This window comes from Pocillopora damicornis, chromosome 9, assembly GCF_964200805.1.
Source record: "Pocillopora damicornis chromosome 9, jaPocDami1.2, whole genome shotgun sequence".
Taxonomy (NCBI): Eukaryota; Metazoa; Cnidaria; class Anthozoa; order Scleractinia; family Pocilloporidae; genus Pocillopora; species Pocillopora damicornis.
The window spans coordinates 13,861,573-13,880,858 of record NC_142678.1 but is presented as its reverse complement, the minus strand read 5'-3'; the positions used below and the strand labels follow the sequence as shown (position 1 = coordinate 13,880,858).

Genomic DNA, 19,286 nt, shown 5'->3' with positions numbered 1-19,286 from the left:
TGGACAAATAAACCTTCACAACTATTTAACCATGCACACATCTATTTATTGAATGTCATGTTTGAGTCTTTGAAAACTTACTTGCATGTTGCAAATCTCACAAGCCCATCTTCAAAGACATAAATCCTAAGTGGATCGTATGAAGTGACGTAGACATAGATTCGAAGATCAAACTTGCTTCTATTGATGAGAAACGGTTTTGCAAGGTACCTAAAAATCACAACAACGATGATATTAATCAAATTGTTACAATTTCTTCAAATATGATTGGTGCATTAGCTGCTTTATTCTTCACTAAATATTCGGTACAGTTGTAATCGGATAATTGGCTGTAATCAGACACCTGCAATCTGACAGTTGAAGCAGCCAACCATACTTAGTCCTTTCAGTCAAATCCACCAATCAAAGAATTGATCACAATAACCATAGCAACAACCACTTATCCTAGCAAAAATTGTGGAATTTCCAAAAGTTAAGGAATTTTCCACTTAAACATTGTCTCTCCAGCACATATTTGTCCGAATGTATTTGTTGTTTTCAGAAATTATAACTGTTATGATTAATTGGTAACAGGACTTTGAGTCATCCGATTCTGTCTGTAACCATACTTGTGAGTAGCAAATCGGACTCACACTTTGCGGTCCTCCAATTTTGTAAATCACTCGTATGATTACAGACTGCATTGGATGACACAAAGTCCTACTACCATTATTAATGACTAGTCTTCTTACGAACATGCTTAGTGCTCACTCAGTCATCAGAGCTTAACCAATTATAGTCTATAACAACTATCGTGCATTGTGCAGCTAAATTACAATTCAACAAGGAAGTACCACTACAGAAGCAATGTGAGAATTACAGCCTGATTAAATGTTTGAATTTATTCTGGGGGGTCTGCTTCATCTTTATGGGGGAGGGGGTGGGTGGAAAGGCAGTCACAGTAGCCTCACTGCAGAGGTAACTGTCACCCATGAGTAATAAAACTCTGGACTTGAAATCTTCAAAGGTTGTGGCATCTCTCTACCATGTATACACAACGTACATGTACTAGAGCATTGTGGTTGCTGTTTTTGAGTATTATCCCTACAATACTGAGTAGTACATACACAAGTTACGTACTAGTTTATTAAACTCAGAGGGAGATATACAGCATACCTCTGAACAATAACAGGTCTCTTCCTTGGAATTTGATTCCACTTGTGAATGACACGGATTCCAATCCCTCTGGCTGAAGCAGGCTGTACATGAAAAAATCAGATTAACCCTTTTACTCTCTGAGGTGATTGACAAAGAACTTCTTCCTATGATATTCATATATTATCCTGCAAATTAAACAGGTATTGAGAAACTCCAACTTATCAGGCAGAAGAATCTAACAATAAGTTTTCATAGCTGATATATGAGGAAATGTGTAGCAGCTAGAGAGGAGAATAAACGATCAGATCTTGGGAGTTAAAGAGTTAAAAAATCTAACGATACCATGCAAATCAAAGACTTGCCAGTTAGTTGATTAAGTGCAGTCTTGACATGTTAGTCACCCTTCATACCTCCAAAAGGGTTATAACATATGCACATGAGGCTATAGTATGGATCCTTGTGATAAAGATCAGCTCAAGTTTGCGCAGTAGTGAAATGCCTTAAATTCAGTGGCAGTCACAAAAAGGGGACCATTCAAACACAAAAAAACCCTTAACAGGCAACAGCATGATGTTTTACTTGAAATTGTAGTTACTAGTAACTGGCTTATTGCAGTTAGCGATACACCAAAGTGTCCTCTCTGTCTCAAAATTACAAAAACGGATGATGCTCGTCTTCCCTGTACTTCATGCAAGAAGGATTTTCATCTAATGAGTCTTGGTCCTGATTTTGACTCTTCGGGCCACTGTCATATGTGCAGCTCTAATAACAACATGTCACTCGATGATCTTAGTGAAGATGAGATTGATCTTCCTTTAAAACTTCAAGAAATTGTCAATAATCGTGGCTTGAAATTGATACATCAGAACATTTAAAGCCTACCATGGAAAATCAACCAACTACGCCTTCTGTTAAGCAAACTCAAGTCTAGTATTCACATCTTTGGGCTGACTGAAACTTGGTGAAAGCACTCAATTCCTAACAATGAATTATCAATTCCTGGTTATAAACTGTTTAGAAAGGACAGACAGGGGAAAGGTGGAGGCGTAGCAATATGTTCGCAATGATGTTATGGTTGACAGAAGAGAAGATCTTGAAAGGCCCGACATAGAAGGCCTTTGGCTTGAAGTTTCCCTTCCAAAGTCGCGTAGTTTACTAACCAGTTGTTTATACTGACCTCCAAACTCATCTAACCACTATGATAAAGGTTTCTGTTCAAAAATGAATAACACTCTGAACACTGCTGTCTCAAAGGGTCAAGAAGTGGTTTTACTTGGAGATTGGAACACCGACTTTGCGTCAAAACGCTCAACTATCCCAGAATGTAACCAACTTAAATCTTTATTTAAATCGTTGCAGTTTACTCAAATCATCAAGGAGCCTACAAGAGTCACCGCGGAATCTAGAACTATGACTGATCTGATTGCTGCAAACCATCCACAAAACATTAAAGACTCTGGGGTCGTCACCGGTACTAGCTTAAGCGATCATGAAATGTCTTTCTGTGTCAGAAAGATAAATTGGAAAAAAGCTCCATCACAACTTAAAAAAATTCGAAATTATGCAAATTACGACCCAGATAAATTCCTCGAGGACTTGAAAAACACAGACTTCGATCTCCCAAGTGAAAACGTTAACAATAAGGACGTTAATGAGCTTTGGCAGTCCTTCAAAGATAAGTTTACTAACATAGCAGAACGTCACGCCCCCACTATTGTAAAACGCGTTAGGGGCTTAAACATTTATTGTCCTTGGCTCAATACTTCTATCAAACGTCAAATGAGACAAAGGGATTAGTTACAGAAAAAAGCTCACACCACCGGACTTCCCTCAGACTGGAAAAGATACCGCTTACAAAGAAATTGAGTTACCAATTCAATCAGAAAGGAAAAGGAAAACTACAATCGAAGGCTCATCAACGAGAATGCTGGTGATCCCAACTCATTCTGGTGAACAGTTAAGAAAATCCTGCTCTCCAAAAGCAAAGAACCATCACCAAAACTTAAAGTCGATGGTCAAGTAATAACTGAAAAAAGCTCAATTGCAAATTCTTTCAACAATGTCTTTGTAAATACAGCTATCAACCTTTGCAAATCATTTATAAATGCTGCATCGAACCTCTTGTCAAGTATATCTTTAAAAAAGCTACGAACTCTACTTTTCTGTTTACAAATATTTCTCAATCTACTGTTCTCTCTGAAATCCGACCACTTAAATCAGGCAAAGCTGTGGGCTTAGATATTATTCCACCAAGACTTCTAAAGGACGCTTCTGCAATGGTCACGAAACCTATTACAGCAATAATTAATGCTTCACTGTCTCAGAGCAAAGTTCCAGACGACTGGAAAGCTTCTTATGTTATTCCATTATTTAAGAAAGGGAGGAAAGACAATGTTGACAATTATCACCCCATATCTATCTTACCTGCAGTATCAGAGTTACTTGAATGAGTGGTGCATACTCAACTAGTGAGTTATTTACAAGAAAACCGTCTACTTAGCCCATTCCAATGTGGATTTCACAAACAACACTCAACAACATTTGCAGCTCTGTCTTTCGCGTACACAATCCGGCAAAATATTGATCAGGGTTTCATGATGGGAGCAGTTTTTGTGGACTTGCGTAAGACATTTGATACAATAGATCATTCTATTTTGTTGAGAGAACTGCACTTTCTTGGAATCAAAGGCAAAGAGCGAAACTGGTTTGAAAACTATCTGTCTGGCCGCACCCAAGTTGTTGGCATCGGTGGTGCCTCGTCTGATCCTCTACGCATAACATCTGGTGTTCCACAATGTTCCATATTAGACCCTCTACTCTTTGTTATTCATATCAACGATTTGCCCCTCTGCATTAAGATTTGTAATGTGCTTATGTACGCAGCTGATACGTTCTGTTTTGTGCTGGATATAACTCTAAAGTCATTGAAGACCGTCAGAATCAGGGCCTGAATACAATGGGTGAATGGCTTCAAGTGAACAGCTTGTTTCTAAATACCACCAAGACTGAAGCCATGCTATTTGGAACTCATTCTAAACTGTCCAAACATTAAGACTTTCATATTACTTTTCATGGACAAAGTTTAAAACGGGTAAACATGTTCAATTATCTTGGTATTATATTTGATGAGACTATTTCTTGGGCTCCCCACATTCAGTACATTTTATCTAAAGCTAAGAAAAGATTAGGTATGCTATCTCGATTATGAAGAGATTTAACTTGTCATGCTGCCAACAATTTATATCTATCATTTATCCGTCCAATTTTTGACTATGGCGACACTGTATGGAACTGTTGTGGAGTGGGCAATGCCAGACTGCTGGATAATTTTCAAAGAAGGGCATCCAAAATTGTTTCAATATCTATGGATAGTACAAAGCTTTAATGGATCTTAAATGGCCTGAGTTACAGTCGAGAAGAGACGAACATACTTTTAAATTAGTTAATAAATGCATTTCTGGTAACTGTCCTCAATTTTTTAAGCAATATTTCAATTTTAATAGTACCAGAACAAGACAGAGAAATTTACTTCATTTGCCTCGCGTTTGAACTGAAACAGCTAGGAAATCTTTTTATTATCATAGATGAGTTGTTTATAATATTCAAGTTAATTAAAATTTTTTATAATATTTTATATTGACTAGATTCTTATTGTTTTGTGTGTATTTATAGATTTTTATACCATTCTAAATATATAGATTTTTATAGTATTGTTCGATATTTAGATAACACATAAATTATTAGTCTTGCCGCTGTTATTATTATTGGTAGTATTATTTATATTGATTTTTGCATTATGCATTGTATTTATTTTATGATCCTATTCACCAGGGCTCCTATTGATAGCAGAGCTGTACGTTCTGATGGGACTACCCTGGTGTGGGGATTGTTATTTATTTTAAATAAAAGGGGTCATCATACATTTAAAATTATAACATGTTGATTGCACTAGCTGTGAATATGCAAGAGAAAATCAAGAAACTTCAATTTTGAATGCCAGGCTAGATATGTGGCATAATCAACTTTTTCCATAGTAGAATGCATGATCAGGGGCTTAGCCCCTTGGTATTTGCAGATGGCTTAATTAAGAAATACTTCCAACATATTATAACCGTTATCTCTATACTGCGCAGACATAAGGATATGTTTTTAACAGTTTTAAACTAAATAACTGCTTCTACATTTACCTTAGGTGAACTCTGTCCCGGTACTTTATAGTAGTAGAAGTTCAGTCCATCTTCATTGGTTCGATTCCCACCGAGGTCAAAAGATTTTTTCTTTGCCTCGTGTGGTTCCCTGTTTCCCTTTATTAGGGCTAACGCCCAATGGGTTATTCATGGGTTTAAATAGCACTTTAATTTACACTTCAGAGTTAATTCTCTGTTTCACCATTCATTGTACTGTAGTTTGTATGCTGTTACCCACTGACTGTGAGCATTCCTTCCCTGTGTTGCTATACTTGTTAATTTGGTGTAACTGCCAAGAGCCACCTGTATCCATTGATTTCCATTATTCTTCCCAGCTGACCATCCTCCTTGCTTGCCTCCACCAGCCTTGAAGTTCAATCTTCCCTGGATTGCTGCATGATTTCTATCCCATTCTGAAGATGCAGTGACCTGAGCATCTTTAATGCATCCACTCTCCAAACCAAGAGGTGCTGAACATTCTTTACAGAAATAAAGAAGGTAAAAGAACAGTTTATGTGTATGTGTTTATGTACTGAGGTATAGGTAGGTATGTTTGAGGGTAGGTACATACAGTTCTAGCAAAAATTAAAAATTAGACAAAATTTGGATCAAGCAGAAATGTTCTACACACCTCATTATGTAGTATCTAACAATCTACAGTTTCTTGTTATATTCATTTCAGCAATTATACTGGTTATAATCACAACATGTGTTTCACCCTTCCATTTTTCAGTGCCAAATAAGTTCATGTAAGACAACAATCATACCTGCTGAGCAACCATACAGCTCCATCCTTAGTGATATATGACCATACCATGCTGTTGGTCGAAGTTTGATGTAGCTAGCTTTGATGGGTGGGTTTAAATGATGATAAACAATGCTGTCTCTGTCTTTATTTCCTTTGAATACCTACAAATACATGCAAGTAAAATTAATAATCAGTTACCACAGTCATGCCATTTTAAAAGGTAGTTTAAACTTACATTTAATATTATAACATGTTGATTGCACTAGCTGTAAATATGCAAGAGATAATCAAGAAACTCAAATTTTGAATGCCAGGCTAGATATGTGGCATTATCAACTTTTTCCATAGTAGAATGCATGATCAGGGGCTTAGCTCCTTGGTATTTGCAGATGACTTAATTATGAAATACTTGCAACATATTATAACTGTTACCTCAGTCTATACTGTGCAGACATACAGATATGTTTTTAACAGTTTTAAACCAAGTAACTGCTTCTACATTTACCTTAGGTGAGCTCTGTCCTGGTACTTTATAGTAGTAAAAGTTCACTCCATCTTCACTGTACTGCAGTTTGTATGCTGTTACCCACTGGCTGTGAGCATTTCTTCCCTGTGTTGCTATACTTGTTAATTTGGTGTAACTGCCAAGAGCCACCTGTATCCATTGATTTTCATTATTATTCCCTGCTGACCATCCCCCTTGCTTGCCTCCACCAGCCTTGAAGTTCAATCTTCCCTGGATTGCTGCATGATTTCTATCCCATTCTGAAGATGCAGTGACTTGAGCGTCTTTAATGCATCCACTCTCCAAACCAAGAGGTGCTGAAGGTAAAAGAACATCAAACTTCGACCAACAGCATGGTACGGTCATATATCACTTAGCATGGAGCTGTATGGTTGCTCAGCAGGTATGATTGTTGTCTTACATGAACTTATTTGGCACTTAAGAATGGAAGGGTGAAACACATGTTTTGTTTACTGCAGCTTGTATGCTGTTACCCACTGGCTGTGAGCATTCCTTCCCTGTGTTGCTATACTTGTTAATTTGGTGTAACTGCCAAGAGCCACCTGTATCCATTGATTTCCATTATTCTTCCCAGCTGACCATCCTCCTTGCTTGCCTCCACCAGCCTTGAAGTTCAATCTTCCCTGGATTGCTGCATGATTTCTATCCCATTCTGAAGATGCAGTGACCTGAGCATCTTTAATGAGTCCACTCTCCAAGCCAAGAGGTGCTGAACATTCTTTACAGAAATAAAGAAGGTAAAAGAACAGTTTATGTGTATGTGTTTATGTACTGAGGTATGTAGGTATGTTTGAGGGTAAGTACAGACAGTTCTATTGAAAATTTAAAAGTAACACAAAATTTGGATCAAGCAGAAATTTTTTTTGTATGTCATAACGTAGTATCTAACAATCTAGAGATTCTTGCCATATCCATATTTCAGCATTATACTGGTTATAACCAAAACATGTGTTTCACCCTTCCACTTTTAAGTGCCAAATAAGTTCATTTAAGACAATGTTTAATCATACCTGTTGAGCAACCATAAAGCTCCATCCTTAGTGATATATGACCATACCATGCTGTTGGTCGAAGTTTGATGTAGCAAGCTTTGATGGGTGGGTTTAAATGGTGATAAACAATGCTGTCTCTGTCTTTATTTCCTTTGAATACCTACAAATACATGCAAGTAAAATTAATAATCAGTTACCACAGTCATGTCATTTTTAATGTCAGTTTCAACTTACATTTAAAATTGTAATGTGTTGATTGCACTTGTTGTAAATATGCAAGAGAAAGTCAACGAACTCCAATTTTGAATGTGGCATAATTAACTTTTTCCATAGTAGAATGCATGATCAGAGGCTTAGCCCCTTGGTATTTGCAGATGACTTAATTAAGAAATGAATAAAGGGGTAAGTTTCTAAAGAAACTGTGGTGCTGCATCGGTGGGAGAGTATAGAAGGTAATTTAGTGTTAACAACTGGGTTGAAAACGTAAATTAGCCACCGTAAAGGTGAAAAAAGCTGACATTTCATGCGTTAGCCCTTCGTCAGAGCCATACAATCACTCTGACGAAGGGCTAGCGCTCGAAACGTCAGCTTTTTTACCCTTTACGATGGCTAATTTACGTTTTCAACCCAGTTGTTAACACTAAATTACCTGTTAATTAAGAAATACTTGCAACATATTATAACTGTCACCTCTATACTGCGCAGATATAAGGATATGTTTTCAACAAGTAACTGCCTCTACATTCACCTTACGTGAACTCTGTTCACCTAAGGTATTCTGTCTAATTGAGTGTTGCTTAAACAAAGCAAATATATATATATATATAGTTATTAAGATATATTAATTTAATCCCTCATTTACATTCTAACAATAAGTATGCATATTCTCCATACTGTTTGCTATACTTTTCCTAAGGTTCTGACAAGGAGAATTTGTCTAACAATCACTAGCTAGTTTACTTGATGATCATTTCTTTTATTCCCATGACCTTAGTGTGTGATCCAGAACTGATATTGTAAGGAGAAAATAGATGCCAGTCACTCTTAGGGGTTTAAAGGTTAAAGACTTTTCCAACACAAGGAAAGCAAAAAAATTCCCTTTCTATCTTCTGGAGATTTAAACCACTGAGTGCACACTAGTAATAATTATTTAAAGGATGATATAGTTAAAGCACTGGGTCTTTCATTAATACCCAGTCATGGTTACTTTCAATCCATTAGCCAGAAGGTTGGGGTGTCATGTGGGACTTTGATGGAGAGAAAAACACCAAAGAAAAGATAATCAATCAAAAGGCTATTGCTAAGTGCAAGCTGCTTGTAAAGTTTACTGGATGAAAAAGCAGTGATGGCCAGCTGAATTTTTGGCCTGCAATGACATAATAAAGCACACTCAGCACTAATCTGAGGTTACATTGTAAACTCGCTAGAGAATAGACAAACAATTCTGAGTGATAGTCACTAATTAAAATCAACTCTGGATTGTATGAATTTAGAGGTCAGCAGAAAAATAGCATATAAGGGAACTTTATAGCCATCATTCATCTAACAATCATAAGGCCATCAAAAAAAAGTTCTTTCTTTTTTTGGTCTATCACACAACAAGATAAATGGTAATTTGTTTCATGATTTAAGAGGCTTTCCTCCTTCGAGTTTCCTTTTTTCATCATGCTTAGGAATAGACAGCACAATCACCTACATGCCAACATTTTTGGCATCACTTTGATGCCAAAATATTACTCAATTAATGTAATAATGATTTAACTGTGACAAAATATAATTTTAGTTGTGAAAGTAATTATCAGTTATAAGTTGCCTAAAAAATAATGATAATTGAACTCTGTGTTGTGCAATTTGTCTTGGTAATCACATGATTTCAAGTGCAATTTGGAATAAATAAGCACAAGTGAATTTTTTTAAAGACTAACAAAATTGCACTAGCCTGTAGGGTGAGTGCAATTTGTGGTCTTTGAAAAAATTAGGTCTGAAATCATGTGCATGATTTGAAATCGGACAAAAATTGCACAACATGAAGTTCAATTACCCCTTAATTACCTAGTCCAGTTTGAAATTGCAAATTTAGTCCCTCAGATAAGGATTTTTGTCTACAAATATTTTTATTGATCTAGTAGTGAGCTGGTTTGTGGAAGGTTACAAAAGTTGTTTTTCATTTTCTTGCAATTTGATTTCTTTCTTTGTAAACAAGTCTTGAAATCTGATTGGTTGTTGTGTCTTGGTGAGGCTTCCTTATTAGCAGGGAAAATATGTGATTTAAAGCACATGAATTAATTGCACCAATGAGAGCCAATCAGATTACAAGGATCATCAGTAATTTTAAACTAGATGAAATAAAGTCTGTAAACGAAGCACCCTCAAGAATGTTATACAAGACTGCATCCAGTATTATTTATGAAAAGACAGCCTATTTAATATTCTCCTTGTGACCCAAGCCATTTTCAAAGGAAACGACATGAACTTCAACAGATTTTCCTTCATTTAAAGGTTCATTTTCTACACATACCAAAAGGATACACCTGAAAATCATTCAGTAGGTGACACATGGCAGTAGACATACCTTAGGTGAACTCTGTCCTGATACTTTATAGTAGTAAAATTTCACTCCATCTTCACTGTACTGCAGCTTGTATGCCGTTACCCACTGGCTGTGAGCATTCCTTCCCTGTGTTGCTATACTTGTTAATTTGGTGTAACTGCCAAGAGCCACCTGTATCCATTGATTTCCATTATTCTTCCCAGCTGACCATCCTCCTTGTTTGCCTCCACCAGCCTTGAAGTTCAATCTTCCCTGGATTGCTGCATTATTTCCATCCCACTGTGAAGATGCAGTGATTTGAGCATCTTTGATGCGGCCATTCTCCATACCAAGAGTACTTGAACATTCTTTACATGACAAAAATAAATGAATAAACACATATTGTTGGGAATGTAAGAGGAATAAAATTATTCATAGCCCTGCAGTTGCTGCTTTAATAGAATTGTATTTCTTGACTTCAGTGGCAAGGGTAAATTTGTTTACAACAATTTATTAAGCATGCATATCAAGCTGTGTTGTGGGTTTTCTCCTTTTCTGCAAGATTACATCAAAAATAAACAATCATTGATTTCATTGATTAATAGTGCCTTTGGCATCTTTAAATTTAAAATGGTATGCTTAGTTTGTAAGAATAATTCTTAGCTAGACTGCAATGGAAAATGTAAAAGAAATTTCTTCTCAAACATTAGCCCATTGTTTTCGTGTTTATGAATCAGTTCAAATAGGTGATTTAAAGTGCAAATTTTCCTTCTCAAGCAAACTGATGTTATTAATAATAATCTTGAATGCTTTCATTATTTTGAAAACTTGTTTGATCTATCTGCAGTCTGCAGTATACCTTTAGTCCTGACCATTTTCTGAGCACCAAACATCATCAATTCCAATTGTAGATCAGGTTACTTTCCAGATCAACATGTTGAAAACTGTATTAACCATAATTATATGTAGCAGACAGCATTAAAGTTTAATTGTACCATCTGTACATGTCATGTTAACCCTTAAACTCTCAAAATGTTTAATATGTAACTTCTATTTGTAACATCCATATTTATAATCATTATTACTTGGATATAGAACATTGCTTAGGCAAATTATTTTTCAACTAAAACTGTGGTTTTTTTTTTCTTCTGTTCTCTATTGTTGAGCTCAGTGACATGTCTGACTAGGACAGATCAAAAACTACAGTACATGCATTAAATTAAAGTTTGGTTGTCATTCACTTTCATTCTAAAGCACATCATGACTTGTTATGACAGGTTCAGTACACATCCAAAAGTCAAGAAAAATACGATCTTTCCACAATTTACAGCCACAAAGTCAATTTTATGTGTACATGCCACCTAAAAACAACATTTCGATTTGATATTTTCATTATTATCTTTTTTCTCTCTTTTTTTGATCGATTGGATAATTGGACTCCTTAGTATAATTCCGAACGCACAGTGCCTGTATCACTCGAGCACTCATAAGGTTTCAAATCAGACACATAACGCGTTTGGCGATACCGCAAATAACAAAAAACTGAGAGTAAACGTACAGTTTAAATTACATTACCCACGCAAACACCTTTCCTAATTGCGGCTTCGACATTCAGCGATTCCAGATATTTTCATTACCTCAACAACTAACTCACTTACATCTTTGTATGGTCCAGTACTAGCTGGCATGGATTGCTAAAGTTTGTTTCATTTAATTTATCGATATGTGCCACCATTTCGCTCGAGCCCCTTGCACACATTGCCTCCACGAATATACATCGGATTGATCTTTCGAAATCGATAAGCAATCGGCCAAACCGAGTATTACAACCGAGCTCATTCCGAGAAGGAATGTTGATCCGATCGATGTTAACGCCAAACCTACTTTACTTGGATGGATCCATCGAAGGAAAAGGGCTTCATTCAAATTTGAACTCGAAAAACAAACACAGGTCGTAAAAGAAAGTATAAACGATCATCTAATCCGACTTGCCAAATAGGGTCGTTGAGAAACCTTTTTTTAGAATGATAGTTTCACTTTTGTTTTTTTCTTGTGTCCTATTTGAGCTTCCTTGCATAACTGCTCCTCTGCTTGTTTTTTAGGCTTACTACTTACCATGACCGCAACTGATTGAGATAAAAAGCGACGGAAGCGCTAGGAGTATAAACGGCCAGTTGTACATGTAAGTAGAAACCATCCCGTAAGAACGGATGCAAAGTGCTCGCGATTCGGCTTTGAATGAATGTAAAGAAACCACTCTGAGTTACTTCAGTTCAAAATAATTTTAACGCAGAAGGGAAGAGTTTACGGAAATTTTACTCAGACAGCCTTGTTTGACATAGCCCGCTGATATGTTACCAACGGGTTTATTCCTGTCCTGAAAAGTTAATCAGTCAAACGTTCATGCGTCGATCAATTCGAAGCGTCAGATGCAAAAGGCAGCCCCCGGGCATTTGAACTTTCCAAGATTGGTTCGCTCAAATTCCCGCCTCCTAAAGTCAAAGTTATTTTTTAATTCCTCACCCAAATGCTGGATCTGATCTTCCTTTTTTTAGTATCTTATCATTAAGAGCCTCCATATCAAATTACAAACCACGCTCATTCCGCTGGAAAGACTTCAGAGTTCTGGTTTAAGCTTTTCACCCCACCCTGGTACGGACAACAATCAAATGTTCAGAGGCGGAGAGGGGAGGGGGGGGGAAGATGTTGAAGCTTCGAATTGATCGACGCATTACCGAGTCTGAGGTGCGATTTTGTATGAAACAACTGGTGATTACACTCAAGAAAATTAAACGAATACTAAACATTAACTTGCTAGTTTCTGAATTCATTTACGAGAAAAAATCAAAATATATTTGAAAACATTTTGACGACGTTTAGAACATACTGGGCACGACTATCTCATTAAAGGTAAAGGTTTCTACATATGTTGTGGTAATCTTAATCAAATTATTCCGTTTTTTTCCCTTTTTCATTGTTTGTACATATTTCAAAGCAATAGATGCCAGCTGAATAACGGGGGCGTGACATATACAGAGAAGATGACGGATTTTTTCCATGTAACTCGCAAGGAATAAATGTATTTTAGATATGACTAGAGCACATTGTAATTATTACAATTGGTAAGCCCCGGCTCAAAATGTTTCCGACTAAAAAATTTTTCGTCGTCTGTTATACAAAAACGTATATCAAAAAGATCAATACTGGCTAAAAAAATGAAAAAAATGACGGTAAACATTTTTCACCGGAAATTACACTTTTAATTCGGTGGATATTAGAACCTTAACATCATTTTAAGAGGGGAATCCTACAAATGTGATTTCTGAGGGTCATATATAGTAACTACCCTTGTGGCAGTTGAATCGAAACTCTCCCATCAGAAACGAGAAATTTTCTAATATTTAGAAAAAAAAAAAGCAACAACAAAGAAATTCCGGGAGCTCTTGTACCCACGGCCGTTCTGCACATTTCCATATTCTCGTTTTTATATTTGTTGTTTTGTTTTATTTTCTTTCCTAACAGTCCAAAAACATGCAGAACTTTTTAAAGGTACTTTGCCAATTTCTACTGATATCTGCCAGAATAGGAGTGGTTTGGTTGCGTACGTGTTCGATGACCTCAGGTTTCTGTGATCATTGTTTACCCACCTAAATTCAGGCTGATGAGATTAGTTGAGTTGTTATAACCAGTTTCTCACCGGTAGGATTCTGGCAAACGGGGTAACTGGTAGAATTGGAAGAATATTGATGTCGTGTTTGCATTTTTGGTGCAATGAACGAGTCAGTTGCCAAAGCTGCTTTCTTATATGGAGTGGTGACTCTCCATGCCTCGTAAGAAGAGGCTAGATTGAAACATCCTTTAGTGAACTGAGGCTCAATTGCGCAAATGGAGCTCTTTTTTTTTTTCTGACGCCAGAGGACAGAATTTTTCTGGGAAAGTTGAATCCTTTTTCAGATAGCTGACTCATTTTCTCATTCTTGTGAGATCTGTTGTGGTAGGGTGGCCCCAGTAATTTGGATTGACGATTGTCTAAATTGCGAATGACACTTCTGTGACTCATGCTAGAATTACTTATTGTTTTATTTCGTGTCATAAAATTTTTTCTGCTTTCCCAGCCCTTTCGTTCAACCCTAACCCCCCCCCCCCCAAAAAAAAAAATTCGTATCATCAACTGAGTTGCTATCGTGGATTGGCCTCCGTAAGGAGTTTCGAAGCTGAGGTTTCATAGCGTTAGCCCTTCGGCAGAACGAAGTTTTGCATTAGAGATGGAGGATAAGTTTAACTGAGCTGACTGACAGGTTATGAAAATTTTATGGCCCTATGAATCTTTCTGTACATGTTATGAGAAATATAAGTTGAAAGTTGGGACAAACTTATTCAATATTCTTAAAAACTGCCGTATTTTATGGAATGCTTTTTTATCAAGAGGGTTATCTCATAGATCACGTTTGTAATTACTGAAGTGTAAAGCTGTTTATTTTCCTTGGGATATTCATAGCTTCTGTTGGACTTTTATCATTCTTGGATTTGTTCAGGATTTAGGGCTGGTTTTTCAGTCCTGGTCTTTCCACTGCTTCGCTTTAGTTGTTTATCGTGTCCAGAAATTTAAATTCATTGCTGTTATGATATTTTTTCCATGTTTTATTGAGTAAATGTTTATGCTTGTGTTCTAAGACAACTTGTTTAACCAGGAGGGGTCACATGGCACAGTTGTCGAGCTATGTAGAAGGAAGGCACCATAAACATCGGACCACATCTTAGAAATGCTGAACCGAGTGATGGTTACAGTACCAACCAGAAATTAGACAGTCGCGTGAATGCTCAGTGCAGAAGCAAGTAAAATGTGTATTTAAGAGCTAAACGCAGTCTATCAGCGGTTCAGGAAATTCTTAAAGTACAGCTCAAGACAGGAATCAATGCCCTTAAGGGGTTTGTTTAATCATTAAAGAAGAACAAAGAGAATCATTTCCGGTGTCTGTCCCGTCAATTGTCTCGCCTAAAGTTTCACGCAGCAGGAGTTTACTGCTCCTGGAATGGCTCACAGTTGATACATGAGAAGAAAAAGTTGACTTGCTGCATGATGTAAGAATAGCTAAGGCATTGCATAAACAGGATATGGAGCATCGTAATGTATCATGGATACTTGATCAAATGGTGAAGAGGAGCACTGGATAGAAATGATTCGTGAGACACGCGGGCAAAATTTTGTAGTAGACTGTGAATTGACAATAAAGGTGTTTGACAACAGTGGTAACTTTGAGAAATGTTTCAGATTTCAAGTTCTTCTCGCTGACAATAAAAATATAAGAAACAGTCTTAAAAATCGCGGTTGTCTGGAGTACATTCCGTACATGGTCTTTATGTTAATTATATACACTTCAATGGCAGAAACATGCCTAAGATACAAATCATTCATAACAAAGGATAGGTTATGTTCCGTAGCCTTCCTTTGCCAACTGTAAAGTGCAAAGCCGGACGATATCGATATCTGTTTGATTTAGCGTATGGGTTTGAGTCTATAAATAACACCTCAGTCTTTCACCCTCTGAGTTCACACGGCTCGCTTAATTTTCAACCCATGCTGTGAGAAGGGATTTCAATCATTCTAGATGTAAATTACATCGTTTGTGTGTAGGGCCATAACCCGATAAATAGCCGGCAAATACTAATTTGGTTGAAGGAACCCGTTCCAGCTCCAGTTGTGGTATAACAGTTATTTACGGGTAACAAGGTAAAGAAAGAACTCAGTATAAGTAAAACACATTAAAGCTAGGAACAAAGCCAACAACTAAGGAAGATTCATGAACAATAATCATCCTTTTTTTCCTCGGGCATCAAACAATATTTCCATTGAGAAGTCGAATGATGCCGTGACGTGATTGAAAATTCAATGATAACGAGTAACATTTTATTAAACAAAACAAAGAGAGCTTTAGATTGTACTTTTACTGATACCTGTCAGGGATTTCTAATGCTCACATTATCATTCGTCGGCGAAAGGAAGAACTTAAGACCAAAACAGCCTATTTGAGTGTCTGCAATGAGCAACATAACTTTTCAAAGACAAATATGTTTTTCCAACAAAGAATTATTCGAAGAGGCTATAAATCTTCACGCCATCATTCCTTGATTGCTTTCTCTTTGTTATGCTTTGTTTTGTTTTATTTTCTGGGCTGACAGGTATTATCATTCCAAAATTGCAATAATTCTTGAAATTTTGCCATCATTTGTTTTTTCTTTTGCTTTCATCGACGCTTGAGGAGTTACTTATTGTGAAGATTCACTGAAAAAAGCTCCCAATTTCTTCTGATTACTAAGTTCCAAGCTGCCATTATGTCTGCGATCATAACAGCAGTTTTCAAAGCGACTATTGGATGGCTTGTGGATAAAAGCAGAGATGAGGCATCAAAGAAGCTTAAAGATGGCGACGTAACAGATCAACAGTTTCGCGGCATCATCATGCGAGAAATCGATGACATGAAGTCCAAGCTGGATGGATTATCAAGGAAAGATTTATTAGCGAGTATTGGATTCTTTAGAGAAGGAATCGAGTTGCTGTATGAAGTATTTGAAGGGAAAAGGTCGCGGAGTGAGTATGGCGTGGATACAGCACAAGCGGCTTGTGCGGAAGCTGTGTCGCTCGCTGAAGGAATGAAACACTTGGAGCTTACTGAATCTGCTACAAGAAAGCTCTCCCATGCAAAGAAGAGATTCGAACGTGCTCGTGAAAGAGCAACAGATGCCTTTTCTAATGAAGCGCTATCACCAAATGACCGCATCTTAGCAATGCAGTACCGAGTCATGGCAACAGTATTAGAAACAATAGACCATCCCGCAGATGCTGTAGCACCATGTAAAGTGTGCATTGAAGAGCTAAACGGTCTGCCCATGGTTCAGCGAAGTTTACAAGAACAGCTCAGGACAGGTATCAAGGCAGTGAAGAGTTTATTTAACAAAGAAGAACGACGGAAAGTTATTTCCGGTGTCTGTCTTGTCAACCGCGTCGTCTACGATGTCATACAAACAGTACACGTTAAAGAACCATTTACAAATGAACCATTTGCAAAAGGATTATTGCCACCATTGCCCATGATTGATACAGGGAAGGAGAAAGTTGATCTGTTGCGAGACCGGAGAGTAACAAAAATACTTTGTAAACAGGGTATGGAGAACTGTAGTGTACCATGGATACTTGATCATGATTGTCCGCTTGATATCGCTACCAACTCAAGCGGGCAATATATTGTAACAGAGAATGAATCGACAATCAAGGTGTATGACAGCAGTGGCAAGTTTGTGCAATGTTTAAGACTTCCTCCTCTTATTGATGACAGCGGTGAAGAGCTATGGAACTGGGCGGTTCAGCTAACCACAGACATGAATGACAACATTTATGTTATGGTCACAGAAAAGAGTGGCGAGGGCCCATACTGGATTTTTAAGTTTAACAAAACCGCTGATTATCATCACAAGTTTCGCGTCAGGATAATGAGCTATAAATTTTACTCGTGTAAACTGTCAGTCAGTGATAGTGGTACAGTGATGGTACTGAAGATTAAATGGGGAAGGAAACATCATATTGTGGATGTTTATGAGACTGATGGTCAGTTTGTTTGCAGTTTTGGAGAACAAATCTTGACGAGCCCACACGACATCACCACTGTAAGTGATGGCAGAGTTATGGTGGTACAAGAGCATCCGTCACGTGTTGACATATTTAGCGAACAAGGTGACCATCTAAACACGTTTGATCTGCAAATGTCCATGGTGTATTCAAGAATTGCATTTGACAGGGCAAGTCAACATGTCGTGGTGGTCGGTTGTAAGGACAATGATACAGACATCTTGCATATAGAAATTTACACCAAAGATGGTGAGTTTGTGCGAAGTACTCCTGTCAATATGGGACAGTCCCTTCCTCTGCTGGGGATGGCAGTGACCACTGAGGGTCGCATTGCAGTAGCAACTCGGCTTGATGGTTTAGGACGCAAAGTAATCATAATTTAAAATCACACTAAGTTTACAGACTAAGTGTTTTGCATCAATAATCATGCAATTAACATAATAAGCACAATGCCTTTATTTTCCACACGGCATGATGTAACTTAAGACTAAAGTTTTATGCCCAAAATGAAAGCTTTTATAGCCTCAATTTATTAACTTTTGATGCGTTGGAATTTAATTGAACTAATGCGATGCAGTTTTGAAATTTTCTTGGGAAATAAGCATTACATCATTGATCATGTAGGAACTTTATTGATGGCTCCAGGCTTAGCTAGAGATATGATGCTTATTTGGAAACCAGCTTGTGGTCCTCACCTCTTTAGATGTGTTAATAAAATTGCACATTGTAACTGCCATATATCTCTTTGTAATGCGAGGAAATATTATTTTATGTCATGGCAAGGTGACACGTCTGACACAGCGATAAGCTGGGATATTTGTTTATGATTCTCATTACCTGTTTACTGGATAATGTATGGATATTTTGAGGAGAAGTTGAACTGATGTGATTCTCTTGTGTGTGTGAAAGGGGTTGATATCCAGTCTCTCTCACACGTATGTGCGTCATTTTATATTTTAATCATGGTGTTCCTATCTTTCGATGATTTTAACATTAGCCTTTATCCGTCTTTTCAGCGTAATGCGTGGACAGTTACTGCTGTGATAGGCCCAATGTTTGCTTAAGTAGTTTTGAGCACTTGTGCTTTTCTTGATGAATGTTTCATTAATCAAATTTAGTATTTTATTTGGCTGTTGTTTCCTGCGTGACAGTTTTCAAACAAGACCAATTTCTGCAGTGAACTTTGTCGCGTGATAAATTGAAATGGTAAAAATTACTATAATCATCCTCGGAGATCAAATTAAACTTGTCAATAAATGCTAATTCATTGCTAGCGGAGCACGTGGGTGAGATGATGCTCTGCTTGGCTACTCAAGCGGGTAAGATGGAACTCTTGCCCGCAAACGAAAATTGTAAATTTTTTGTATTTAGTGGAAACTGAAATATAATCAGTAAATCTTACCACTTGCTGAATTTCTTCTTGTTTTCCCTTATGTTCTTCTTTTTTGTATGATTTCGTTGAACTTCGAATACGACTCTTGCGCCACAGCTTCCAACCTCCCGTACCACGTTCTCCCACCTCCCGTTCTTTTGCAACCCTTT

At 37.3% G+C, this 19,286-nt stretch overlaps 3 protein-coding genes across 3 annotated transcripts in view; 1 reads left to right on the top strand and 2 right to left on the bottom strand.

Annotated features, from left to right (window-relative positions):
- LOC149040288 (tubulin monoglutamylase TTLL4-like) overlaps positions 1-1,231 on the bottom strand; it is a 14,122-nt gene extending 12,891 nt beyond the window's left edge. Inside the window, exons 1-2 of the mRNA XM_089183031.1 lie at positions 1,156-1,231; positions 82-210 (exon numbers count right to left, since the gene is read on the bottom strand). The gene's annotated coding sequence lies outside the window, so the exon portion shown is untranslated. The remainder of the gene's footprint in view (positions 1-81; positions 211-1,155) is intronic.
- LOC149040287 (lactadherin-like) lies at positions 78-7,633 on the bottom strand. Its single transcript, XM_089183087.1, has 5 exons — positions 7,609-7,633; positions 7,141-7,316; positions 6,578-6,727; positions 1,156-1,238; positions 78-210 (listed from the first exon to the last, which is right to left on the bottom strand). The coding sequence occupies exons 1-5, from the start codon at positions 7,631-7,633 to the stop codon at positions 78-80; spliced, it is 567 nt and encodes a 188-aa protein (XP_089039213.1).
- An 8,185-nt stretch (positions 7,634-15,818) lies between these two features.
- Positions 15,819-18,480, top strand: LOC149040286 (uncharacterized). Its single transcript, XM_089183005.1, has one exon. The coding sequence runs from the start codon at positions 16,454-16,456 to the stop codon at positions 18,125-18,127; it is 1,674 nt and encodes a 557-aa protein (XP_089039131.1). The 5' UTR covers positions 15,819-16,453; the 3' UTR covers positions 18,128-18,480.
- The last annotated feature ends 806 nt before the right edge of the window (positions 18,481-19,286 follow it).

Coding starts and splice junctions, on each gene's coding strand:
- LOC149040286 (XM_089183005.1), top strand. CDS start 16,454: ATGTCTGCGATCATAACAGCAGTTTTCAAAGCGACTATTGGATGGCTT.
- LOC149040287 (XM_089183087.1), bottom strand. CDS start 7,633: ATGGAGCTTTATGGTTGCTCAACAG. Junction 6,728..7,140: donor ATGGAAATCAATGGATACAG/GTGGCTCTTGGC, acceptor CAATGGATACAG/GTGGCTCTTGGCAGTTACAC. Junction 1,239..6,577: donor CAGGACAGAGCTCACCTAAG/GTAAATGTAGAA, acceptor TTTCATGTACAG/CCTGCTTCAGCCAGAGGGAT.